The following is a 27,972-nucleotide window of genomic DNA, read 5'->3' as shown; positions in this document are numbered from 1 at the left end:
TTTTGCAATCGCCTCTAAACACAATGCCCTCCTCTTGTTTCCCCTCTTTGACCTGCCTCTTCTCCCTCGAAGCCGCCTAAACCCCATCCTGTTTCCCCGTATTGTTTGCTTAATGCGTACTTTAATGAGCGTAGCGTTTCCGTTTGGAACTGCACAGAGCGCAAGACAGAAATTGGATTTCTTCCTGGACAGTTTCCATCCCTTCTCCGCCTTTACAGCTTTCTCCCTTCTGTTTCATTCTGCGACACAACTGAAATTTGCTGAGCCAGAGGGGTAGAGGAGGAGGTGGGAAAGGAGAGGCAATCTGCCTTCTCATTGTTTCAGGAAGAGCTTATTAGCGACCGGCTCTCTCGAAGAGACCAAATACTCTAAAGATGATGCTCCCGGTACCTCTTCTGTTTCCACAAAAGCCCACAGCCCTGAGTATGCTGTGCATGACAGAATCTAATTACCGCAATAATTATTGTTACCTGGACTGCCCAACTGTTGTGTTTGGTAATCAAAAGCAATATTGGCAGGTGTGAGTCTGAGCCTGCTGCAAACTCAGGGAAGCTACTGAATGTTTATCAACCCAAAGCAATTTTAGTCTCGCCCGTGGGCCTGGGTTGCTCAGATTTTATGTTAGCAGAATGCTCAGAGATCTGGAGAATACACCGGAGCGTGGCAGCCGACACAGAGCCATCAGTCCCCCTGTGGGAATATCCTCAGCTGAAGCAGGTACTCGTGTTTCTGAAACCGGACTTGATAGCAGTTTCAAAAAGCTCTGTGCCGTTTTGAACTGGTTCTCTTTAAATCACAAATGCATACCTGACTTCGACAGCCTTCACGGGGCATTCAATGAGGAGACATGGATTTTTTTTCCAGGCCTGGACAGGCTGTCTGTATTTGGTGAGTCCAGGGTGTGCTAGGTTGAAGAGAGGTGTGCTTTCATAACCCTTGCCACCTGCTGCATGTTCATTCTGGCGCAGAGCTTACAAATTGGCTCTCTCTTCCCCATGTCAGCCGGCTCTAGTTAATTTATGTCTTTACCTCTCTGCCATAGCCCGCTAAGGAAATGGAGTTTCCAGTCTCAAAATCAGGCTTACTGAAAATGAAGCAACATGGTAATAATTGGTTTTGGAAATGCTAAAAGAGATTCCAAGTGGAAAACAAGAAACAAGTTGCAAAAAAGGAAGAAAAATTAGGTCGGAAAGACAAGGACAGTTAAAAAGAGAGAGGCAGGAGTTCCCGTCGTGGCTCAGTGGTTAATGAATCTGATTAGGAACCACGAGGCTGCGGGTTCGATCCCTGGCCTCGCTCAGTGGGTTAAGGATCTGGCGTTGCCATGAGCTGTGGTGTAGGTCGAAGATGCAGCTCAGATTCCATGTTGCTGCGGCTGTGGGGTAGGCCGGTGGCTACAGCTCAGATTCGACCTCTGGCCTGGGAACCTCCATATGCCGTGGGAGTGGCCCAAGAAATGGCAAAAAGACCAAAAAAAAAAAAAAAAGAGAGAGAGAGAGGCAAATAATGAAAAAACATGGGAGAGGTTGACAGGAGATAAATTGGAAAAGGAGGAAAGAATCAAGGAAACAGCAGAAGGGAAGCCAGGAGACAGGAAAAGAGATGATGGGACTTGAGTGATGGATTCAATGAAAGAAATGGAAAAAGTGATGGCCGAAGTAAAGATTAGGAGAAAAATGTCAGAGGTAGCCAGGTTTCTCCAGTCACAGGCTCTTGGTGGCCTGGGAGGACATGGAAAGGAGCTAGATCTGTCGCTGGTGAAGTGAGGTGTCTGAATGCCTGATGCTTAGAGAGACTGGCCCCTTCAGATGCTAACTTAGACTCCAAAATAAGAGCCAGGTGGACTCTTTACCAGGTTTGGCCAGCCTATAATGGCAGCAGAATTCACCGATGCACATTTCATCAATGAATTTTCTAACCAAGTTCTTAAATAAAGAGTCACCAGATGTAACTGAAAATGAGAAGAAGGCTTTCAGTGGTGAGCATTTCTGTAGGAAAAGTCTTAAAACCCTTCTTGTTTTTTCCAGTTTTGAGTCATTTGTGGTGTTTAACCCTGGCTAGGATGGTAGCACCTGTTCCATTGCTGGACTCTGTGGATCTTTCTAGTATTTACTTTTAACATCCTGCAGGGCAGGGAGAGTGGCTAAAACCTGTGATGCTAGCAAAGCCTCTTGGCAGGAACGTTAACTCTACCAATCACAAAGGGACCTTTGAAAGACTTGGATTATAAAGGGACCACCAGCAACTCCTTTCTCCAAAGTTGGGAAATCCAGAGCAGGTCTCCCCAAGCCAGCCCACATGGTCAAAACCAGAGCTATCAAAGGAAGGTATCAATGGCAGGAGGCCTACGAGCCATCTCAAGAAGGTATCCCTTGGCTACGGCCTCAGATCCAGAGTTTGGAAGCTTGGTACCACCTCCTGGGCCTGCTGTGGATCCTATGCTGGCAACTGGATGTTCTGTGACGTCTACGAACTGATGATCACCAGTTTTACTGAATCCAAGTTTGTACGCCCGACGCACAGTGAGGCTAAACAATCCGAAACCCGAAACACCAGAGTTTGCAGGGCCCTACAAGGAGATCAGGTGGCTCATGCCTCCACCAAAACCCACACTCACCAAAGGGTTTCAACAAAACATTTTTAAAGGCAAAGTGAGAGAGAGGCGTGGTTGGTTGTTGCAGACTTCTCACAGTTGTCCATGTAGGTCAGACCACTATGTTCCTGTAAACCTCCAGCAAGACAAATGCTATTCTTTGTCCTGCACCTTGTTATCTCTATATGCATAGAAAAGCGTGATACCCTTAAGCTTAGAGCCTTGAGAACAGGCTATCCTGTATGTGTCAGGCTATAAGCAACATTCTTAACTGGAAGCAAAAGCAGTAGAATACAAAGGTTAAAGTAAAGAAATATATCTAATACGGGGTCCAATTTGTTCTCCCCTCTTCCACCAACAGCTTGTAGATAGTTTTCTGTTCTATTATAGTTGAAGCTAAATATTCTCTTCATTTATGTGCTTCTTAAATTAAGCAACTGATGACACGATTTTCAACAATGAGTGGGAAAGGTATAATAATCCAGACTGATTTATATTTGTCAATGGGCTATTCTTTCACATATATCCTTTGATATTTTAATATAGTAGGTTTAATATAGTTAGATTTTTTTCCTACAAAATCATGAGGCCCTATCATGTTCAAGTGTTTCAGAGAAATTGGACAGCCTTCCTGCTCTTGTTCCCAGTCCCTTTCCCGATGAGGGTCATTACCTCCAGGCAAATAGAGTTATGGTTAGTGGTCAATTCAGCACATGTTATTTAGCAGTCAGGGTGAGCATTTGCCTGGGACTTTTCTGGTTTTAGCACTAAAAGCCCTGCATTCCAGGAAGCCCCTCAAGCCCCAGGCAAATCAAGACAATTGGTCACCCCATCATCTACCATGTTCTAATGGAGCAGAACCTAGAATCAAAGTGATTCCTACTCAGTGATTCCTTTAAAGTGCTGGTTAAAGCCTAGGCATTCTCTTTATCAATTTATTTTCCTTCTGATTCACACATGCTCTGGATTAAAAGAGATAAGTACTGTGATTGAAGACGTAATCATTAGCATTAAAGAATAAAATTAAACAAAAAGTACTGCCATGTGCCAATAAGAATTTGATAATCCAGATTGCGTTCTGAAAATTAGATGGTCGAAGACATAAACTGAATCACAAATCACTATTCTGAATCTGGATACTCTTAGGTACTCCAAAGGGATGATTCATAAAATGGTATCATTTCAGGAGTTTTAAAGATTGAAATATAAATACATCATTCTATCTCGTTATACCTTTTTTTTTTTTTTTTTTCCTGGAAAATGCTGACCTCAATGTGAAGGGATAGAAGACCAACCTGGGAAGCCAAAGATGGTAGTTCTAGTCCTGGCCCAGTCACTAACACACCATGACCCCAGACAAGTCATTCGGCCGCCCCAGGTGCAAGCATTTTCTCATCCAAAAGTTAAGGTGTAGATAAGAGTTCCTTAGGAACAGTTGGCAGAGGAGAAACACTAGAAGTCAGGAAATCATGCCACAGTCTTCACACTGCACTTCCAATCACGTGGCCTTGGACTAGTGAACTAGCCTCTTAGTTTTCTCACTTATAAAATGGAAAGCCATTAATAGCCTACATAGCCGGGTTCTTGTGAAGACTGAGTGATAATGTAAAAAGCATGTACAAATGTCACAGTCTACTGGCATGTAGTGTCCCTTAGATCCTACAGTAGCATTTAACATGGGTCCTGATTAAGTGCAAGTGTTGATAAGCTTTTATAGGTGGACCAAGTCTGACCCACTTTACACACACACACACACACTCATAACCAGCCATGCTCATTCATTTACATATACCCACTACAATTGCTTTCCTGACACAGCAGCACAGTTGAAGAGTTGTGTGGCCACATAAACTACATGGCCTATCCAATCTAACATATTTAGCCTCTGGCCCTTTATGAAAATACTTCACTAACCCTGATCTAGCAGAAAGATTTCAAGATTGGTGTTTCCAAGTCTGGGATTCTCTTAGGTTCTATGTCATTGTATGATACCAAACAAATGACTTCCTCTCTGGGTCTCTGGGTCTCACAGTCTGAAAAGAGGGGCTACAAATCCAGCCATTTTCTCCATAGAAATGTTCTTAAGGTTGATAAGAAAATAAAAGCATTGATTTTTTTTTTCTGAAGGAAAGATGATTTTAATTCAAAGTATTATGCATAGAGTGGATGTTGTGAGATGATTCAGAAATGATGACTGGTGTGTTTTTATTCTGTGATATTAGTTCTCTCATGTACATCGGTGGGGGATTACTTAGATCAGTGACAGCATGCAGACCCCTGCACCATGGTACCACATCAAAAGCCACAGTAATTCACCAGAATCTAATTTAATCACAGTCTCCAGTCAAGAGAGTGAGTTTTAATTGCTTCTTTATCCCTTTATCCTCTGAAGACTATCATTAAACATTTACAAGACATGAACTTCAGATCATGCCAACATCTCTGCTGGGGTCACCTGAGAGCTGGCCGTTTTAATCCAGGACCCGGGGAGAGGGGCCTTCAGACACATGAGGAAGGACTACTCCCAAGACAGAAGAACAGTGGTAGTGGTAACACATGGGCTAGTTTGCAGAGCAAATACCAAAGATATTTGTCTATGTTAAAACGTTAATTTGTATTTGATTCTTGGACACATGAATCTGATACCCAGATGGGTTAAACACATGCACAAATGAATAACAAACCTTTACCTAACACATGTAAATATTGGGGCTGCCTCTTTCCCAAGAACTCCCTCAAATCCCCAGGAAGGATCTCCCTAAAGGAGCAGCTCCTCTTATGTCACAAAACAGCCATCTAAGGAGGCTGAGCCTGGTCTTTGAAAGTAACATTGGCTCAGATACAGCCTATTTGCAGACCTTACATACAAAACTCTAGATTTACGGCATAGATAAATTAGTGGGCAATCATTTGCTGTATGAAAGGAGTCTTCACTTTACAAGCAGATTCACCGCCGTGTTCTTTTAACTGATTTATTGCCGGTAGTGCAATCCTAATAAAATCTCATTGTTAGAAATGCAGCACATATGCTTTTTCATTGCTAATCTAGATGGAAATATGAAGAGCAGGGTGCATTTATACTCCCTGTAGATCTCAATGTGGCTTTTGTCAAGGTCCTTTGTTCTCAGCTAGGAGCTTCATGTTACTCATTACTTACAATTGACTGGGAGAGGAGTTCCCGTCGTGGCTCAGTGGTTAACGAATCCGACTAGGAACCATGAGGTTGAGGGTTCTATCCCTGGCCTCGCTCAGTGGGTTAAGGACCCGGCGTTGCCGTGAGCTGTGGTGTAGGTTGCAGACGCGGTTCGGATTCCTCGTTGCTATGGCCCTGGTGTAGGCTGGCAGCTACAGCTCTGATTAGACCCCTAGCCTGGGAACCTCCATATGCCACGGGTGTGGCCCGACCCAAAAAAAGACAAAAAACAAACAAACAAAACACAAAAAAACAATTGGCTGGGAGAGAGGGAGGTCCATGATTCTTTAATATAACAACAATGAAACAATATTATGCAATTTCATTGTCTAACTTACTCTGATTATCTGCATGAGATTTTTTAAAAAGTGAAGAGCAGGAATAAGCTACCTGGCCTTTTGATAAGTCATAATAATATTAGCAATAGCTACTGCATTGAGCATTGTCATGTGCCAAGCAGCATTCTAACTCATTAGCTCACTGAAGTTCAAACAAACCTGAATGCTAGGCATAATTATTACCATCCCTATATTTTAAATGGGAAAATTAAGGATATTTTAAAATATCCTTCCCTGTGTCACAAGCTGATATATGCAGTCAAGATTCACACTCAGTGAGGCTGGCTTTATAATTTATGCTATTAACCACTGTGCTATATTGGCAAATAAAGCAACTGTTACGTACTGAAATATGACACATTTTCTACCTTTGAGAAGCGAAGTATATCTGCTTCAAACTAAAGAGAGAAGGTGGTATTGGACTTGCCCTGCCCATTAAAAGAAAAAAAAAAACTAGAAAACTAATCAAAATACATCAAAACAGGGGTTCATGTTGTGGCTCAGCCAAACCCATAGTATCCTTGAGGATGCAGATTTGATCCTGGCCTCCTTGTTCAGTGGGTTAAGGATCTGGTGTTGCCGTGAGCTGTGGTGTAGGTCACAGATGTGGCTTGGACCCTGCATTGCTGTGGCTGTGATGTAGGCTGGCAGCTGCAGCTCCAATTTGACCCCTGGCCTGGGAACTTCCATGTGCCACAGATGTACCCCTAAAAAGCAAAAAAAAAAAAAAAAAAAAAAATTATCAACTAATTCATCCATTGAACAACAGGAAGGTGAGGACTGTGATCCCTGAGGTTAAAAAAAAGAAAAAAAACTGCTCCAGTTTTGTACCTAAAGGCACATTTTGGGTAATGGAGCAGGGGGAAACCCCAAGTACAGCACAGTAGTTTCACTAAGTTGCAGAGACAGAGATTATTTGGGGGGAACCTGAGGCAGCTATGTTTTGCAGGTCAGGGAAGCAGAGGAAGGAACTACACAGAAAAAAATTCCAGAAATCTGCATAAGGGTCCACATGAGTCTTTTGCTACATACTAAACTGAGTACGTGTAGGGTAAAATTCCACAAGATTCAGCAAAAAACAGCTATCAAAAACTCAGTTGGAGGCTGAACAATTCCCAGATATCACAGGATAGATCTGTGATAGATCAAACTTGTTGAATATGTGATATATTCAACAGAAGAACAAAGAATAAATAAAACAAATACAAAACAAATAGCAAGCTGGTAGACTGAAACTCAAGAATATCAATAGTTATATTAATCATTGAATGGACTAAACTCTCTAAAAGGCAGAGATTGTTAAGGTGAACCAAAAATTAGAATCAATTGTATGCTATTTGCAGAAAGCACTCTTTAAATATAAAGACACAAGGAGTTCCCGTTATGGTGCAGTGGTTAATGAATCCGACTAGGAACCATGAGGTTGCAGGTTTGATCCCTGGCATTGCCGTGAGCTGTAGTGTAGGTCGCAAACACAGCTCGGATCCCGCGTTGCTGTGGCTCTGGTGTAGGCCGGCGGCTACAGCTCTGATTAGACCCCTCGCCTGGGAACCTCCATATGCCACAGGAAGCAGCCCTAGAAAAGGCAAAAAGACAAAGACAAAAACAAAAACAAAAACAAACAAACAACAACAACAATAAAGACAGCAGGTTAGAAGTAAGTGGATAGAGAAAAGATAAACAGCAAATTCTAAACATGTGAAGACTGTAATATTGTATTATCCATAAAAATAATAAAAAAGAATATTAACTTAGAGAAGGGATAAGTGATAAAATAGTCTATTCATCAATAAGCCATTTAAATCCTAAATGTAAATGCACTCAATTACAGAGCTTCAAAAATACATAAAGAAAAAAAAACTGACAAAACTGAAATAATAGACAAATCCATAGTTCTGCCTAGAGAGTTCAACACTTGTTTTTTTTATTTTTTATTTTTTTGCATAAGATAGTTATTTTTATGAACAGTAATTAAGAGTTACTGATCCTTAAATGACAGCATTGATATTATAAAAAGTTAAATCATTTATTTTTAACACTTTTTTTTAATTCATTAGAACAAGTAGATAGGAAATCAGTACAGATATGGAAGACTCAATCACACTATCAACCCACACGGTCAAATGGATATTATAGAAAACTGAATTTGACAATTGCACAATGCATCTTCTTTTTCTAAAGTGCATATGGAGCATTCACCACGATACAGTATATGCTGGGTCACAAAAGCAGTCTCAATGAAATCATATGAACTGTGTTTACTGACCACCACGGGATTAAATAAGAAGTCAAAAGCAGTAAGCTATAAAAAAGTGATCAATATATGAAAATTAGAAATCACAAGGAAAATTAGAGAGCGCTTCAAATCTTCTTGTTAATAATACCACAACATATCAAAATGTGTGGGATGAAGCTAAAGCAGTGCTTTATTGTACAAGCTGCTGCCGATTCTAAGATCCATGTGGAAATGCTGTGGGCCTAGAATATTCAGAACAATTTTGAAAAAGAAGAGTATGGCCATACCACCCTGAACACGCGCAATCTCATTGGATCTCATAACCTAAGCAGAGTCAGACCTGGTTAGTACTTGAAAAAGTAGAAGAAAATTGGAAAACTTTATCTGCTTTTAAAACATCCTGTCTATAGTAATTAAAGCAGTGTGGTGTATTGGCATAAGAATAGAGAGGTAGATCAATAAAACAAAGTAAAGAATCCGGGATAGATCCTTAAAAGTATGGTCACAAAAATTGTAGCAAACACTACATTCACAAAGAAGAAACGTAAATGCCTAATAATTACATGAAAATGTGCTTGATGTTTTTAGTCATCATGGAAATGTAAATTAAAACCCAGATGAGACATTCCTACGCAGTTAATGGCCCAGGGGGTAAAAAAAAGAGGGTACGAACTCTGAAACAGTGTAGGTGAACTCCAAAACCATTATGCTGAATGCAAGAAGCCAACACAAAAGATTACATACTGTATAATTCCATTCATGTGACATTCTAAGAAAAACACATCCAATCTACAGTGTCTGGAAGCAAATCAGTGGTTGCCTGATGCTGAAGTTGAGAAGGAATTAACTAAAAAGGGACACAAGGGAGCTTTTAGTAATGACGGGAATGTTCTACCACTTGATTGTTGGGGTCGTCACATGGACATGTACATTTGTCAAAACATGAAGAATATACACGTAAAATGGGTATATTTTATAGCATGCAAATTATGTATAAAAGAAGCTTTGTTGGAGTTCCCGTCGTGGCGCAGTGGTTAACGAATCCAACTAGGAACCATGAGGTTGCGGGTTCCATCCCTGGCCTTGCTCAGTGGGTTAAGGATCCGGTATTGCCGTGAGCTGTGGTGTAGGTTGCAGACATAGCTCAGATCTGGCATTGCTGTGGCTGTGATGTAGGCCGGTGGCTACAGCTCCGATTAGACCCCTAGCCTGGGAACCTCCATATGCCCTGGAGCAGCCCTAGAAAAGGCAAAAAGACAAAAAAAAAAAAAAAAAGCTTTGTTGCACAAGCAATGTTAGCACTTACTGGTATCTCGTTCCCAAGGTTATACTGTACAGAACAACAGCATACTAGGAATGTTATAAAGTGATTCAAATGTTAGGTGATGGTTGACCTAGAGAAGCTCTCTTCCAGCTCTGATTTATGCAAAAAGAAAGCTTCCAGGGGGATAAGGTGTTTCTCCACAGAGAGAACAGGTCCTCAGACTTAAGAGGGACCATCACCATCCTGACAACCCACTGACCACAGATAGAGCCCCTCCCTAAACCAGCAAACCGGGATTCGATGTCTGTTATCAAGCATGTGAGACTGCATTAGAAGCAGAGGAAGGGTAAAATTTTGGAAATGTACAATCCAGGCATTTTATTATGAAGTCTAATACAAGGAATTTCAAAAGACCCAGGTTCATGTGAGAAGTTCCCTGGAAAGAAAGGACGGCGGTGGTGTGGGCAGGGGTCATCTGAGGATGGCAGAGTCATAGAATCACCCTGCCACTCCGCTCCTTGAGGGCCACACCCCCACTCCTGAACCTTCATCTTTATGATGAAGGAATGAATTCAACACAAGGTAAAAAAGTCTGCACATCCTCTCAGCAGACTCTTTTGCTTATAACTGTCATTATAACCACTAAGTTTACTCCTCCATAAAATGAGAAGAAGAAGAATTACAGAATCATCTACATTTGATAAAACCATGCATATCAAATGTTTAGTTAAGGCCATGACACAGAGAAAGTACTTAGTAAGTCCTGGCTATGAATATGGGTATGATTTTTTACCTTTCTCATCATTAAGCAGTATGTCATTGTACATCACCAGTCTCCAGAGGCAATAGGTAGGAGTACCATCTCCAGTCTCTCTACCAAACCCAGAGGGAATCAGCCTGTGCCATCCTCTGATACACTCATGAACAATCTCTACTGCATTAAAGTCAAACTTGGGGAGAATGAGGTTTCTCCTGTTGAAGCTTCATCTGTGGAGTCCCACACAATTTAGGATGTGATATTTTCTTTCCAGTCCGCCTCATTTCTATGGAGATGTATTCTATGAAATTCCATGAGAGCAAACACCTGTAAGTTATCTGCATCGTTGTTTGCCCAGGGCCTAGCAGGACACTTAGCACTTAGTAGGACCTCAGTAGATCTCAGATGAATGATATGATCTCCTTTCAAAAAGCCTTATATATATATACAAGTCATGTTTGACAGAACCCCTAAGCGGCTATGTTGCTATGTAGCAATGAAGTCCACTTTGGTTCATTGTCTATGTAGCTGTAATCATACTGAGTAGTCATTTAAGTTTACAGCAACTGGAAGATCATTTCTCAGCTGGGTGGTATTAACCAAGAAATAATTCATGCTTCACATTCCATATCCTTCATAATGAGGTCTTCTTACAGGTTTGAATAGTTAGGAAAGGACAAGATACTTTCTTTTCCATCTCTTGTCAAGAATTCTAAAGGCTTTAAGAAAATTGACTCAGGAAGCAAAACAGCAGGGCTCTTGGGGTTACTTATCACCTCTGCCCTGGAAACTATCTCAGGGTCTACAGCAGCAAATCCCAAGCACCATTCGCCTTGCCCCATAATTCTGAAGTTTTGAGTATAAATGATGGAACAGCTAATGACATGTTGCCCCACAAAGTAGGATTAGCTTCCTTTATCATCATCAGCCTTTTTTACTTTTAAGAACACACAGAAGTGTATACATTGCAGTCTATCTCACTATAGGAGCCTTTCATCAAATGTACTATAATTATATTTTGGGTGGCTACTAAGAATAAGCACTGTGTCTTCATTACAAGAATTGTCCTTAAAATTACATTAATGAGGCTGAACCATAATAAGATCAGGAATTTAGCTACCTTTAAATGTGAAATTTACATCTCAGCCTTGTAGATTCCTTATAAATTGATTGCTCTGGGCCAGGATCTTTTCATGAGCATTCACATTTAATGGAGATTCCTTGAACTGATGTTTTCCTTTCAGAGATATGTGTGTTTGCATTAAGAGCGAATTCACTTCCCAGGCTCCTTCTTATGCTTTGGCTTCCTTTGTTTTGGAATTCACAGAGCTTTTCATGTTTAGCTCATTTTTTTCCCCTCACTGCATAATGATTTTTTAGAAAGTTATATTTTTAAAGGTTTCATGTAAAAAAAAAAAATTGCATCCCTGTAGCGGATAGTCATTTAATGGGGCTGCATTTAGCTTCCAAATGGGAACCTGCCAGGTGCCTGAGAAAGAAAAAGGCTATTTGCATAAATAAAATGAAAGCATATTAGAATAACTGAGCCAACATTCACAAAATTTTTCACCAATGTCAACCTCTGACTTTGCTTACGCTGTCTCAAGGATTATGGTTTGAGGCCAGGACTATTCACCCTGTTTCTATTTTCCTTGAAGTTTTTTTCCTCAGAAGCTGAGATGGAGGAAAGTTGACTAATACTTTGCAGCTTTAGCCAAGTAGTTTGTGATCTTTTTGCAGCCAAATGACTTACATAAAAGCATGGACGCACCCTTGTATGTGTGGATAAATCCTTGCTATCTGACACAGATAATAAACAAATAAGCAATTCTGAAAGGAATCTAGAGGCACTTCACTCTCAGATCAATATTCTCCACTGGCCTGAGCTGCCTCTAAATTGACTCACATGACACCGTCCTCATTTTTCATGATTGCGTGTTATTCATTAGTATTTAACGTTTATTATATTTTTAAGGCTATAATACCTTTACAGATGGGATTTTTTTTTTGTAGTAAAACTTTCTTTGGTGTGTTTCCTATTTTCTATCTATCTGTGTATTTATTGCTTTTTTAGGGCTGCACCCATGGCATATGGAAGTTCTCAGGCTAGGGGTCGAATTGGAGCTGCAGCTGCCAGGCTACACACAGCCACAGCAATGCGAGATCCGAGCCGTGTCTGCAACCTACACCACAGCTTACAGCAATGCTGGATCCTTAACCCACTGAGCAAGGCCAGGGATCGAATCCACATCTTCATGGATATTAGCCAGGTTCATTAGCACTGAGCCACAGTGGGAACTCCCAGTTTCCTATTTTCTATGGTACGACTTCTTGCGACCTTCACATTGTCATATCCAGAAGTGAAAAAGCCCATCTTGGTGCAGACTCTTGGCCCATCTAGCCCATAATTCTACTGCTGACAGTGGCCTCCAAAGCCATTTCGTGAAGGACTTCTCTGCCCACCTTGACAGGACCCCTGAAGTTTTAGGTAAACATTCTAAAATAGTCTCATTTCTCTTTGTAACCTAAGATGGCTTAACCAGCTGTGAACTCAGCTAGATCCCTGTAAAGGGACAATTTTAGCCTGTCCTACCTATGGGGGAATAATAGGGATCCACAGTGTCACTGGAAGGGCCGCTGCAGCATCTCAAGACTGATTCCAACTCCAGATAATGATACCAGTCCTCAGGTGGACTGTCTCCTAGAGAAATACCCACTGTTTGTGCTCTTTGTCTCCGCCAGGTAGTTCCCTATCACAGCAAAACACTCCTTTCCGTCCTACAGCAATTCAACCTTTTTGATTGTCAGTACAGTTTTGTCAAAGTTTCTTTGAATGGGTAAAATACCTCCCTTTCTCCTTGCTCACAACTCTTTTTTTTTTTTTTTTTTTTTCCTTTTCAAGATTGCAAAAACAAGCCAACTCTTCCTTTTCTAAAAACCATCCTCTCTGGAGTTCCCGTCTTGGCGCAGCAGAAATGAATCTGACTAGGAACCATGAGGTTGTGGGTTCGATCCCTGGCCTCGCTCAGTGAGTTAAGGATCCAGCGTTGCTGTGAGCTGTGGTGTAGGTCACAGACATGGCTCGGATCTGGCATTGCTGTGGCTGTGGCGTAGGCTGGCAGCTGTAGCTCCGATTAGACCTCTAGCCTGGGAACCTCCATTATGCCATGGGTGTGACCCTAAAAAGAAAAACAAAACAAAACAAAACAAAAAAACTATGATCTCTTTTTCCTTGTAGATGATTGCTTAAGTGCTTAATGATAAACCTTTTTAAAAGTAAATTTTATAAAAGGAGTTCCCATCGTGGCTCAGCAGTAATGAACCCGACTAATATCCATGAGGACATGGGTTTGATCCCTGGCCTTGCTCAGTGGGTTAAGAACTGGGCATTGCCGAGAGCTGTGGTATAGTTCACAGACGCAGCTCAGATACTGAGTTGCTGTGGCTGTGGCATAGGCTGGCAGCTACAGCTTTGATTCGATCCCCAGCATGGGAACTTCCACAGGCCACGGGTGTGACCCTAAAAGAAAAAGACAAAAATAAAAAAATAAATTTTATAAATCCATCAGCCTGGCCATCACTTGTCAGATGTTCATAGAGTCTCCCTTGCAACCTCTGTCCTGGATGGACATCTTTGTCTATACCCATTGGCCTCCAGTACTGCAGTTGCTTAACAGTGGCTCGCTCCAGCTCCCCCATAGCACCAGGCAACCTTGCAGCACCCCTGCCAACCAGCCTTCCAGAATCAGGTCCAGAGCAGCATGTTCATGTAATACGTCCAGCTCATCTCACCCTTTTGTGTCTGCTTGCCAACAGAATGGGAGGTGGCAAGCAGAAACGAAGGTGTGTATCTACAAACATCTGCCTGTGACTGCTCAGTGGCTTTGTAACCTTTATGCATCTGTAGCCAGAAATCAAAATCTGTCGACTTGAACACAATTCTAGAAAACTATAATGATTTTAAGGCTGTTGCTGTCAACTGCACCCTGGAAATTATCTTAGAATCTTTTCAAGTCAGAGGACCCCTATGCAATGAATATTCTCACAGCTTGCTCTGTCAGAGACTTTTTTTTTTTTTTAATGGCCACATGCACAGCATATGGAAGTTCCAGGTCCAGGGATTGAATCCGAATCACAGCTGTGACCTATGCTGCAGCTGGGGCAATGCCAGATCTGTAACCCACTGTGCCAGGCCAGGAGTCAAACCTGGGCCGCCTCAGCAACTCGGCCACTTCAGTTGGATTCTTAATCTACTGCACCACATCGGGAACTCCTGTCAGAGACAGTTTTTACTGATGTTTTCTTAAAAGCATTATTCCACAGGTGAGGTGAGAACTACAAAAAAAGGCGTTACAAGGAGTCACGTTGTACAATGAAGTGGAAGCTCTCTTAACATCAGGCCATGAAAGTAAAGTGAGCAAAAATTTCTGTATAGACAAAAGGAGAGTAACAAATTGAAGCTGACCTACAAACATGAGTAAGACTCAAAATTACCCCTCTCAGAGGAAGTGTCGACATTAGTTTGAGTTACCAAAAAATGTAGAAAGCAAGAGTGGTATGGGTGTTTCTTTATACACGGAAAATACCTACACATGCACATACATAAAATTATAAATTCAAAGATAAGGACCCTATCACATGTGAATGTAATTGTGCTTTTAAGGTTCATTGGTCGGTGGTATTAAATTGTAATTTTCTGGAGTTCCTGTCATGGCTCAGTGGTTAACGAACCCGACTAGGAACCATGAGGATGCGGGTTTGATCCCTGGCCTCGCTCAGTGGGTTAAGGATCCAGCGTTGCCATGAGCTGTGGTGTAGGTTGCAGATGAGGCTCAGATCCCACATTGCTGTGGCTATGGTGTAGGTTGGCAGCTTACAGATCCAATTCCACCCACAGCCTGGGAACCTCCATATGCCGTGGGTGTGGCCCTAAAAAAGACAAAAATAAAATAAATAAAATAAAATAAAATTGTGATTTTCTGAAATGCAAAAATCATGACCAGCATGTGGAAGGTGTGAGGCAGGTCAGGCAAGAAATTTGGGTCTTAAGGGGTAGGTAGGTGTTGAGGACAAGTCCGATTTTATATATACACAGAAGCACATATATATATACATATATTTATGTATGTACATATGTAGACATATACACATACCTTTATATGTATGTGTCTGCCTGTATATAGAATTTGCTTTTATTTTCCTTCCAGCCCTTCTCATGCCTGACCACCATCTACTACCCTATAGGGATAGGGCAGAAGGCCAGCCTTTATACTGGGGACCAGGTTGCTCTTGTGCTCTTAAGATAATCACAGATAAAATCATAAACAGGGACCCCAAGTCATTGAACCTTTAAAAGAAACATGACTGTGATGATTCCTTTAAAGCTGTAGGGAGTGGTATTAAATTATAATTTTCTAAAAGGCAAACTCATGATCCTCATGCAAATAAAAAATGAACACGCCAAAGATTTTATTCAACTCGTTCACAAATCTGGCAATCAGTAAGATATCCATACCAAGTCACAGAGCAGTGGAGAAACCGAGTTTATAGAATTTAATAAATATTAACCTAAGATAAGGTTAGATAAAAACTGGTTAACTGGTTAAAGTCTTAGAGACCAACAAACTCTAGCCTTTGGAAACAAATGTTCTTTGAGACAGAAATAATTTTCATCTCTCCTAGACTAAATATCTATGCCTTCCCATATAACATCACTAAGTCTGAGATATTTAGTCAATAGTAAGCCCCTGAGTCACACTAAGTACATTGTCTTAGATAATCTTTTCATGAATGTTGCCCCTGAATGATACTGAATGGATGTGCTGCCCACCTTTGGTCTTATTTTCAAGTCGTGGGTAATTTCTGTAACAGGGATGAGAAGTAGAAGAACATACTGAGTAGGAAGTACATAAGAGAGTGTTTGGGATCCCAGTTTATATGTGAAATACCCATGTTTTTGGTAACAAGAACCTTCTTGTCATTCCCCAAGGCAATAGCTGGGAGGAGAATCCCAGAAAATAGGATTTACTCAGCAAAAGCTGCTATAGAGAGGGAGAATGAAGCCAGTATTTATCTCTGCCTGTGTCCCATTAGGTATTTAATAATCCATCCCTTTATCCATTCAGTGGTTCAACCTTTATTGAGCATCTGCTACCAACCAGGCATCAAGGATTAGGGTAAAAGAGACAAAATCCCTGCTCCTACTTTCTAGTGGGAAAGACAGGCAGAAAAAAATGAAATCATTTCAAGAGTGTTATAGTTTTAGGTAGTAGAAAGTGCTATGAAAAAGGGGGGAAAAGGGGTTCTGTGGTGGTCTAGTGGTTAAGACTTGGCACCTTCACTGCTGTGGCCGGAGTTCATTCCCCAACCCCTGGTCTAGGAACTGAGATCCTACATCAATCCACTGCCCCCAAAAAATTGGGGTGGGGGAGAAGTAGGATAGGGGAGTAACAAATGATCAGAAGGGAAGGGTGGGTTTTAGGTAGGATGGCTGGGAGCTCCCAGGAGGATTGGCAGCCCGTGCAGAGGCCGGGGACTTGAGCAGGACAGGGGACTTGGTGTCAGGAGGGCTGTTCTGATGGGTTGTCCCAGGCTGCCTGAGCCCACGGTGTGAACCTGATTCAAGCATTCACTCTATTTCATGGCCCAGGATACCTCCAGCTTGAATTTCCATCTTCTTGTCCTGCAGCAAAATAGGGATGGAAAGCAGAGCAGCAGTGGAGCAAACCATACACACATTCCCCACCCGGGAAAAAGCTGTTACCGATGTCCTGGGAAGGGCAGGGAGAGAAGGGGCATAAAACTGGTTATGAGCCTGGTTTTCAGATCAGAGACACCTGGATTTGAATCCTGTCTCTGCTGCTGGCTTATTTATTTATTTATTTATTTATTTATTATTTTTATTATTTTTAGGATCACACCCATGGCATGTGGAAGTTCCTGGGCTAGGGACTGAATGGGAGCTGTAGCCGTTAGCCTATGCCACAGCCACAGCAACACCAGATCTTTAACGCATTGAGTGAGGCCAGGGATCAAACCTGAATCCTCATGTATGGTAGTCGGGTTCTTAACCTTCTGAGCTACAGCGGAAACTCCTAGACGAGTTATTTAAATCAATTTTCCATCTGTTGCAGACATGTGATTTTTACCCCTTCATGGGGTCACTTGGGAAATTAAGTGAAATAATCTCCAAAAAACACTAGGCACCCGGGAGGCACTCAACCAATAGTGTTCTTCCTGTTATTCCCGTATTTGGAGAGTCTGTGTACCATCTTCTTATAGAAGTACTTAGTCTGGCTACAGCCATCCAGTTCTTCAACTTCATGGAAAGATGAATCATTGTCACAGAGTTCAGGTTCAAGTGAACTGGGGGTCTTCCACTGGTGACCGACCTGGGTCGGTGTCAACCCGGGCTCTGCAGTCAAAATTATCCCAGCCTCCAATCCATGTTCTCCAAAGAGGTGGACAGTGCAAAGCCTTAGTGGAGCACCAGAAACTTTTTAACACAGGCCCACAAATTCTTGGGTAAGGTGAGAATTTAGAAACTAAAATTATAACACATTCCATGGACTTTGGATCTGGGATGATTTTCCCTTTCCTATCCTCTATTTTTCTTCGTTTTACTCTTTTTTGCCTTTCCCTCTTATAAGCTGCTTTCTCTTCTGGAGAGTGGAGAGCAATGGGTTAGGAAGCTATTAATTAGCTGTGTCTCCCTCTAATTTTCAATGAGACTTAATATAGCAGGGATAAAACTTCCCCTTTTGAAAAGAGAGATTAAATGTCTGCAAATTCTGTGAATTGATTTCCTAATTATTTTGGTAATAACGTGTTTTCATTTGATAATGTGGCTGAAGGAAATAATAATTTTAATTAAACTTTAAATGTAATTTTATATTTTATAGATTCTAGGGAGACCAAGTTTTCTTGCAGGGAATAAGTTAAGACCATAACATTCTTCTCTAACCCTGTAATTATAATGATCAGGAAATGTCTGTAATACATTACACTGTAATTAAATTGCATACGCCAGACTGTTCCAAGATCTGTTTATAAAGGAGAAATGGATTTTCCACAGCTGCTTGCATCCTTCATGCAGCATTGCAACAGCCAATGTGTGCACCAAAATCACAGACTTGCGTTTAAACTTTCAAAGCTCTCACAGGGCTTTCAAAATCTTCTCATAGCGTGAGTTGCTTAATTTGTGTACATGAAAACCCACTGATTACATATGCATGAGAGCCACCGTACAGTAAGAGGAGGCTGTGAGACTCTTGGTGTATGTACCCATCTACCTTTCAGGAACAAGTGGGTATTCATTTCTTCTTGTTGCCATATCCTGCACAGACCATAGTCACTCCTGGGATCGCTCTGTCAAGATGGGAATCTGCTGTGAACAGTATGGGGCAGGTCATGTATTTCTTAATATTCATTGGACCATCCACCCAGTCACACAGCCGGAAAACATTTTTGTGAGATGAATGTTTACCAAAAAAAAAAAAAAAACCAAACAAACAAAAGGATTCGGAGAGGCTAGAGAGAAGAAGGGGAAAGAGAAGGAGAAGGAAAAATACTCCAAACTGGAGTCAAGGCGAGGTCACATGTAGACCTCATGGTCCAACTCTGCTGTCTTTAAGAACAGTCCTCAGAACCGTGATTATTAAATGAGAACATTAAATCCTTCGAGTTGTATTTAACCGATCACGCTGTTGTGGGTGTGTTGGGTCATCCTTGTCGATATATCATATCTACAATTAAGTATTCACTGAGTGCCTACTCATCCTCAGCAGCATCTTGAACTTGAGTGAGGAAACTGAGGCCAAATGGCCTTACTTGAATCTCCCAAATTCCCCCAGTTATTAAGCAGAAGAGTTTAAATTTGAACCCCATCCTTTCTGACTCTAACCCCTATGTTCTCTCAACAATATCTCCCTGTTTAGGCCCATCATCTGCTTAACTGACAAGCTCCAAGATATGTCTTCACATCCTTAAATTCCAAATTTCCCTTAGAAATTACTTCCTAAAGGGCAACTGCCTTAACCATGCTGTCGTTTGTTCCAAGGGGTGAATATCAGCCTTCAGAGCAGGCGCCTTCCCACCAGCTTTCTACTTCAAAAAAGCATTCCGTGGTTCTTCATTCAAAGCTCATGCACCTGTCAAAAGATACTGTGCGATTTACCCCTAAGGATAGTTAGCATTTCTCCCCCACACACACACCCTGCCGTGTCAGGTGCTCTCAGAAACTGCAGTGCAGGCTCTTTCTCAGTGCTGGTCTTTTGCATCAGTGGCTGTCACTGATAAAATGTCTCCCTGGAGCTGCAGAGACAAAGCTGCAAGGCAGCCAGCAGGCCTGCTCTCCTATCTCCTGTGGTTATCAGCATTCTCACTGGTGGTACCAGACCTTCTGGAGTTGTTTCAGTTTTGTAAAATGTTCCTGGGAACTTAGATGATCTCCGAGGAGATGCTTTCCTTAAGTCACTGGTTCTAAAAGGAGGCAGCCAAATTCCCAGCCTTCTGGCAGTCAGTTTCTTTCTGTCTGAGACAGAAAGGGAATTTCAGAGGCCTTGAAGAGGCCATGTACAAATAGTTCTTGCTTCTATTTTTTCAATAGGGGATTTGAAGCCTTGTCTGTCAGCCCCCATGCCCCATGCCTTTAAGAAACTCTAAATGGGAGCAAAACAGCCCCAGGCAAGCCACATTCTATCTGTTTCCTATTTCTTGATGTCCACAATTCTGATTCACCTTCTCTCTGCCCTCAGTGACCTCTGTCCTTTGAGCGCCTTGATTTCATCCTTAACTGTTATGTGAATTTGACAACCATCGGAGGCTGTCTGAGAGCCAGAGAGAGGACATGCTTCTCACCAGCTTCAGCTCGTTCTAAAATGTCAGGGTTTCTGCTCAGATGTTTCTAGCTCCTCCCAGCATAAACACGCATATGCACCTCTCCTGAGTGTGCTGTGAGCTCATGGCATAGAGTCTCTTCTGGTTTAAAAATGGACCACTGGCCTTTTCAATGCACGTTTGTTTATCTTCCTCCCCGTGCTTTCCAGAGGATTTCAGAGGCTGGCATATAGCATCATCTGGGCCTGGTCCTTGTCCCGCAGTCTGTCTCTCCAGGCAGCTCTTCACCACCGCGCTTGTTTATAGCTCTCCACTCAGTACATTCTAACAGTCTTTTTATTACTTGTGGACATGTTTTCTCTGCCTCTACTGCAGAGTAAGCTTTGGAGAGCAGAGACCATCTTTTTTGGCCTTTAGGTCTCAGCCCGTGGCCTAGAATGTTATAGGAACACAAGTATTTGTCCAGTTGAATTGGATTGAACCTTCTGAACACTCACAGATCTCAGCTCTGGCTGTACATTATTAGTCTGGATAATGGTAAAAAATCCCACCCATTCAGAGCTACTAGAGGAACAGAAAGCATGTTTCACTAGTTTAGAAAGAAAAATCACTGAATTGGAAGAACGCTCCTCAGCCCAGGTGAAGGGTTTGATGGGTGTTGTCAGCGTTGAGTATTGAACTTCCTTTTATATGTATATTTTGCCTCACTGGCTTGTGTTGTGTTTAACAGCACCATAGCTGAACGCAATGTGAACTATGAATAGAGGTAAATCCATATCCTACTTCCGAGCAAGGAGTTGTGGGACATAGGTGTGGGGAAGCCTACGAAGTTGTTTTTCTGTGCGCTTTTTTTTTTTTTAGTTTTATTTATTTTTTTGTTTGTTTGTTTTTTGTCTTTTTGTGGCCGCACCCATGGCATGTGGAGGTTCCCAGGCCTAGGTGTCTAATCAGAGCTACAGCTGCCGGCGTCCACAACAGCCACAGCAATGCCAGATCCGAGCCTCATCTGCAACCTACACCACAGCTCACAGCCAGATCCTTAACCCACTGAGTGGGGCCAGGGATCGAACCCACAACCTCGTGGTTCCTAGTTGGATTTGTTTCCGCTGCACCACGACAGGAACTCCAGTACAAAGTTTTTTGGTTTTGTTTTTGTTTTGTCTTTTTAGGGCCGCACCTGCAGCATATGGAAGTTCCCAGGCTAAGGGTTGATTCGAAGCTGCAGCTGAAGCCTATACCACAGCCACAGCAACACCAGTTCTGAGCCACATCTGCGACCTATGCCACAGCTCATGGCAACGCAAGATCCTTAACTTACTGAGCAGGGCCAAGGATCAAACCCGCTTCTTCATGGATACTAGGCAGGTTCATCACTGCTGAGCCATAATGGGAGCTCCCCTTAGTACAAAGTTTTAAAAAGTTTAGTGGTATAGAGAAAATCTAGATGGCATCCTGAGGCAAAAAGGGGTTCAGGACCGATGAGAAGGTCCACTCTGCAGAGCAGGAAGTAGAAGATAGGGAGAAGAGAACTCTGGTGATGCGATAGACCAGAAGTTCTCAGATTTCTTATTCCATCCCCCCGAAAAACTGAATAAACAGTAACTGTCTTTCTATAATATATGCCCATAAGGCAAAGTAAAGGACTTCCTCAGAGGTGAAAAGTGATGAAGTGAGAATCTATAAGAGGTAAGAAAACTCCGGAGCCTTTGTCTGAGGGTATCTGCCAATTCCTATTTTCCTCGTGCATGGGTTTTAAGGAGGAGTGCATGCATCTGGGATAGGAGACAAAACTTGGGGCCCTAGTGCCCTGATGTAAGGTACTGATTAACTTTAGATAAATATAGAAGCTATATCATCTAAGGTCTCCACTGAGAGAACTGAAATAAAATGTGTAACTTCCAAATAAGTAGAGCTGGGGGTTGGGGGTGGGAATGGTAGGAGGGAGAAAAAAAAATTCAACACAAAGGCAAGTAAGGAAAAAAAAGGAAAAAAAAAAACCTAGAAAGCAAAAACTAAAAACCTATAATGGAAAGGAATCTGAAAAACAAAAAGATTCCTTTATATATATAAATTATATATAATATATACATATTATATATACACACACATAAATCAGTTATATATATTGTTATATATATGTCCATATATATTATATATATATAACAGTCACTTTGCTGTACATTTAAAACTAACACATTATAAATTAACTATACCTCAAAAAATAAAAAATTTAAAAAATAATAAAAAATTTTAAAAAGAAAGCAAAAACTAAGATGGTATAAGAGTCCAATTTAATGATAATCATACTCTATGTAAATGTATTATAATTTCCAGTTAACAGTCAAAGATTTTTAGACTAGATTTTAAAAATTCAACTTTAAACTATTCATATGAGAAACTCCTAAAAATATAAAACCAAAAGTAGACCATGAGTAAATTGATGGGAAAAGACATACGAGGAAGGAGGTGTAGATATATTATATTAGGTAAAATTAGATTTCAAGACAAAAAGCATTACTACAAATGAAGAGGATGACTACATATTAATAAAAATGTTCAACTTACCAGGAAGATGTAATTCTCAGTTTGTGTGCTCCTAATAGCAACTTTCATATATATTTATATATATATATATACACACATACTTATATACATATATGAATATATATATATATATATATATATGTACACACACATATATATGAAATTGCTGGAACCGCAAGAACAATAACACATCCGAAATCTCAGGACATTTTCACACATCTCTCTCAAAACTGATAAACCAGATAATAAATCAAAAAGGAATTAGAGTTGAAGAATACAGTTAACAAGCTTGTTCAAACACAAGCACGTTCTGCTGAAAACATATTCTTTACAACACATGTAACCTTTATAAAATGGATCATCCAATAGGCCATGGAGAAAATCTCTGCAAAACTCAAAGAATTTATTTCATATAGCCCACATTCTCTAAGAATTAAACTGGAAATCAATACTGAAAAAAATTACTAATCCAAAAAAATCCCAAAATTCATCCTTTCCTTCTCTTTCCTTCTCTTTCCTTCCTTCCCTTCTTTCTTTTTCCTTCCTTCCTTCCTTCTTTCTTTCTTTCTTTCTTTCTTTCTTTCTTTCTTTCTTTCTTTCTTTCTTTCTTCTTTCTTCTGAAAGAGTAATACAACCGACAAATTGCTGGCAAGATAGATGAACAAAAAAGAAAGAAGACTCCAATTACAAGTATCAAGAATGAAAAAGAGGAGTTCCTGTCATGGCTCAGTGGCTAACAAACCTGACAAGTATCCATGAGCGATGCAGGTTCATCCCTGGCCTCGCTCAGTGGGTTGGGGATCGGGCATTGCCTTGAGCTGTGGTGGAGGCTGCAAGCTTTGCTGGGATCCTGTGTTGCTGTGGCTGTGGCGTAGGCCGGCAGCTGTAGCTCCAATTTGACCCCTAGCCTGGGAACCTCCATTTGCTGTGGGTGTGGCCCTAAAAAGGCAAAAAGATAAATAAATAAATAAATAAATAAATAAATAAATAAATAAATTCATCCTTGAGATGTCTTAAAAAAAAAACATAATGAAAAAGAGTACTCCCTATATATGCTACAGATATAAAGATAAAAGCAGGATATTATTAACTAACAACTTTATGCTGATGACTTTGACTTTTTGGAAAAACTCACACATCCCAGAAAAATGTAATTTCCAAAGTTAATTCAAGAAGAATCACAAAATCTAAATAGCCTACTAATCAGGATAGAAATTCAATCATTAGTTACAATTCTTACCATGAAAAAAGTATCAGACTTTGATGGTTTTGTAAGGAGATCTACAAAATAACCAGGAAATGAATCATTCTTATCTTAGACAAACTCTTCCAAAGTTTAGTAAAAGAAGAACTACTTGCCATTTTATGAGTCAGATATACAGCCTGATGCTAATGGACAGCCACAAACAGAAAATGCAAATTTTTAAAAATATATAATTTACAGTTCACAACAAAAACATATAAACCATAGAAGAAAGAAAAGTAACAAAATGCATGCCAACTTTAAAGACGTTACAGAAGACTTAAATAAATGGAAACCTATCAACACCATTTTCATGGATAAGAACACAATATCCTAATATAAAGATGTTAGTTCTCCCCAAATTGATATGTAGATTAACACAATTCTCATCAAAATCCAAAGATATTTTTGTACAACTTAAAAATCATTCTAAACTTTACCCAAAAAAGCAAAACAGTCAAGAATCATAAGATATTCCTGAAGAAGAAGGAGAAATGAGGGAACTTGTCTCACCAGATAACAAGGATTGAATAGTAATATTAATTAGGATGCTATGATATTGTCACAGGAATGGACAAACTTAGAATGCCCCCAAACTTATATATGTAAGGAATTTGATATATGGCAAAATTGGTACTGCAGACCAGTGGAAAAAGATGTACTTGTCAATGAGTTTTGGTGGAACAACTGAAAAATAGAAATAGAAGCCTAGGAATTCCCGTTGTGGCTCAGCAAACAAACCCGACAAGTATTCATGAGGATGAGGGTTCAATCCCTGACCCCGCTCAGTGGGTTAAGGATCCGGCGTTGCCCTGAGATTCGGCATAGGTTGCAGAAGCAGCTCAGATCTGGCGTTGCTGTGGCTGTGGCTTAGGCCGGCAGCTGTAGCTCAATTTAGACCTCTAGTATGGAGAACTTTCATATGCCACGCATGTGGCCTTTAAAAAAAAAAGGAGAAGCCCACCACAGCAGGTTAAGGATCTGGGTTGTCACTGCAGTGGCTCTGGGTCACTGCACCACAGCAAGCAAGAGTTGGATCCCTGGCCTGGGGAACTTCCACATGTCTTGGGTGCGGTGCAGCCAAAAAAAAAAAAGCGCCTACCTTACATCAAAATCAATCCCAATTCTAAATAGATGAAGAACTTAAAAATTAAAAGTAAAACTTTAAAAGCTTTTGAATAGAGAGTATTTTTATGATATTAGGGTAAGGAAAAATTACTTAAACAAAATATAAAAAGTGAAAATCATAAAGGAAATGATTTATACATTCAACTACCTTAAAAGTAATAACATCTGTTCTTCAACATGCATGATAAAAGAGTGCCACAAGCTGGGAAATCATTTATATAAATTACTATGAACAAAAAAATAGTATCTAAAATATTGCAAGAATTCCTACAAATCAATAAGAAAAATCAATTAAAAAATGAGCAAAATGCATGAACAGGCATTTTCACAAAAGAGAAAATATAAATGGCAAAAAATGCATATATGAAAGCGTGCTCAAGCTCATTAATAATTTTAACAATTAAAATTAAGAACTGGCTCAATGGTTAATGAACCTGACTAGGATCATGAGGATTCGGGTTGGATCCCTGGCCTTGCTCAGTGGGTTAAGGATCCGTCATTGCCATGAGCTGTAGTGTAGGTCGCAGACTTGGCTTGGATCCCGTGTTGCTGTGACTATGGCATAGTGTGGCAGCTGTAACTCTGATTCAACCCCTAGCCTGGGAACCTCCATATGCTTCAGGTGTGGCCCTAAAATAGCAAAAAAAAAAAAAAAAAATTAAGACTATATGAGAGACTATTTCACACCTACCAGATTAATAAAAATTAGCTTCGTGGGAGAGGCCCTAGAAAAGGCAAAAAGGCAAAAAAAAAAAAAAAATTAACTTGACGATACCAAGTGCTAAAAAGAATGTGAAGGAAGAGAAAGACTCATACATTGACAATGGAAGGATAAACTGAAAAGGAAAACATTTGGCATCACACACATGCTCTATAGCCCAGCAAATGCACTCCCATTTAGACACTAGAGAAGGGTGAGATATACGGTAAACTAGAGAAAAGCAAGGTGCGGTTAACACACAAGCAGAACAGGACAGTGGGTACCTGGGGGGAGGAGAAGATCCACTGGCATAGGCAAGAGGTGGGGAGCAGCTCATACAATGGGTTTCGAGGGTACTGCCGCTGTCTTTCTTGCACTGAGTTATGGACATGTGGGTACTTTTATTTTGTTGCTCTTTACAGTATACATGTCTGTCCTCTACAATCTTATGTCTGTATGGTATATTTCATGATATAACCATAAGTAAATAAATGAATTAGGCCAGGGGCTAAAGAACTGCCATTGGAACCCACAGAATGGGCCCAGTAGGTTCTGAAGGATGTCTCGGAGACCGAAGATTTCCCTGCGTCTCGGGTCCATGGCTAAAACTAGAGAAAAGAATGAGAAGAAAGCTCTTAAGTGGGGCAGAGGCTCCTGCTGGCGTCTTTGAAGCTGCTGAGATGTTTCATGGGAAGTAAATGAATGATTTGAGAAGAAAAACTTGAGCAAAGGCACGTTGACTTCTTTTGTATCAGGGAGGTACAGAATTTGCACTCTGCAGTACTACATACATAGAGAGAAAGACATTTGTATCACTTGCTTTTCAAATAAAGTTTATTTCCCTTCATGTAGCAGGGAGTCCAGAAGTAGGCAGTGTAGACCTTATTCAGTGGACTTGCAATATTTTCTAAATCCAGGCTCCTTCTTTCTTTCCACTCTGCCATTCTTTGTGTGTGAACTTTTTGCCCCCTTGCAGTTACAGACTTCTCATCTCCTGTTCATTCAGCAGGAGGGCATTTTCCTGACTCTTGTCAGCAAAGTCAAGGCTTTTCTAGCACTCTCCCACAGCCTTCCACTCATAGCCTAGTAGTCAGAATAGTGTCACATGGCCATTTCTTGCTGCAAGAGAAGCTGGGGACATCATTATTTTGCCCTTGCAGCCTGTATAAGAGGAACAGGCAAGAATGAAGCAAAGAAGGAGGAACAGTGGTTTCTGAGCAGCTGTTCAGCAATGCCTGTCAAAACACTTCACTAAGAATTCTTCTTTGTTTCTCCCCAGGAGCCAGTCTACTTGATGACCTGTATAAGTATTTCTCTTTCCATCACTCCCATGGAGACACCATGACTGTCATGGATCCAAAGCAGATGAACGTTGCTGCCGCTGTTTGGGCCGTTGTCTCTTACGTCGTTGCAGACATGGAAGAAATGCTGCCCAGGTCTTAGCAAGTACAAGAGAGAGGGCACTTTTGTCCTTTCTGGCCAGGAATCCTGGGTCTGCACCTTCAGGAAGCCTCTCTTCACCTAACAATGTTATGTGATCATTTACAAAGCACAACACTTTTTTATACTTCGTGATATCATCCTTCTTGATGCCTTCCGAATTCTCTGATTCTAGTCTAGGGAATGATCCCCACCCCCACATGGAATCAGCATATAGTAAGGATCACAGCAGGGGCATGTCTTCATACCACATAAAAATATTATTTCCACTTTTAAAGTAAATGCTAAAGTAAACCTTTGGAAGATCTCTGGCTTTTATGCATGTATTTGTGAACATTAAATCAAATACAGTGACACCAAATTTTCATTTTATGTTATTTATTGAAAGAGCAGAGGAATAAATGATTGCAATATGGTCTTCATTAAATGTATGGAGGCATCTGACTTTCTAATTTGGACATTTTTATATTAATAGAATTTTTTAAATGAGATATGGAATTTTTTTAGTTACCAGAAAAAAAAAGATGTTACCATTTAGGGAAAAAATAAAGTATGTATAATCCAATTGCCATATATAAAACTGTATCACCAGACAAATGATAATACTATTTTAAATTTATGTTTTATATATTTTAAATAATATTTCTATGAAGTTGGAGCTTATTCACATTTTGCTGATAACAAGATTGAGGTTCGGAG

At 40.7% G+C, this 27,972-nt stretch overlaps 1 protein-coding gene across 1 annotated transcript in view; it reads left to right on the top strand.

Annotated features, from left to right (window-relative positions):
• The window catches only part of CPQ (carboxypeptidase Q), a gene marked incomplete at its 5' end in the record, with an annotated part of 363,554 nt that extends 335,983 nt beyond the window's left edge, over positions 1 to 27,571 (top strand). The window contains 1 exon segment of the mRNA NM_001243691.1: positions 27,113 to 27,571. Within this exon segment, the coding sequence (NP_001230620.1) occupies positions 27,113 to 27,276 (164 nt within the window). The 3' untranslated portion in view covers positions 27,277 to 27,571.
• Between the last annotated feature and the right edge of the window lie 401 nt (positions 27,572 to 27,972).

This window comes from Sus scrofa, chromosome 4 (assembly GCF_054392235.1).
Source record: "Sus scrofa isolate SSC_HxYL_T2T_F1_AM1 chromosome 4, Sscrofa_HxYL_maternal_Yorkshire_Landrace_v2.0, whole genome shotgun sequence".
Classification (NCBI taxonomy): Eukaryota; Metazoa; Chordata; class Mammalia; order Artiodactyla; family Suidae; genus Sus; species Sus scrofa.
Note: the sequence above shows the minus strand (reverse complement) of the source record. Positions and strands in the feature narration are given on the sequence as shown.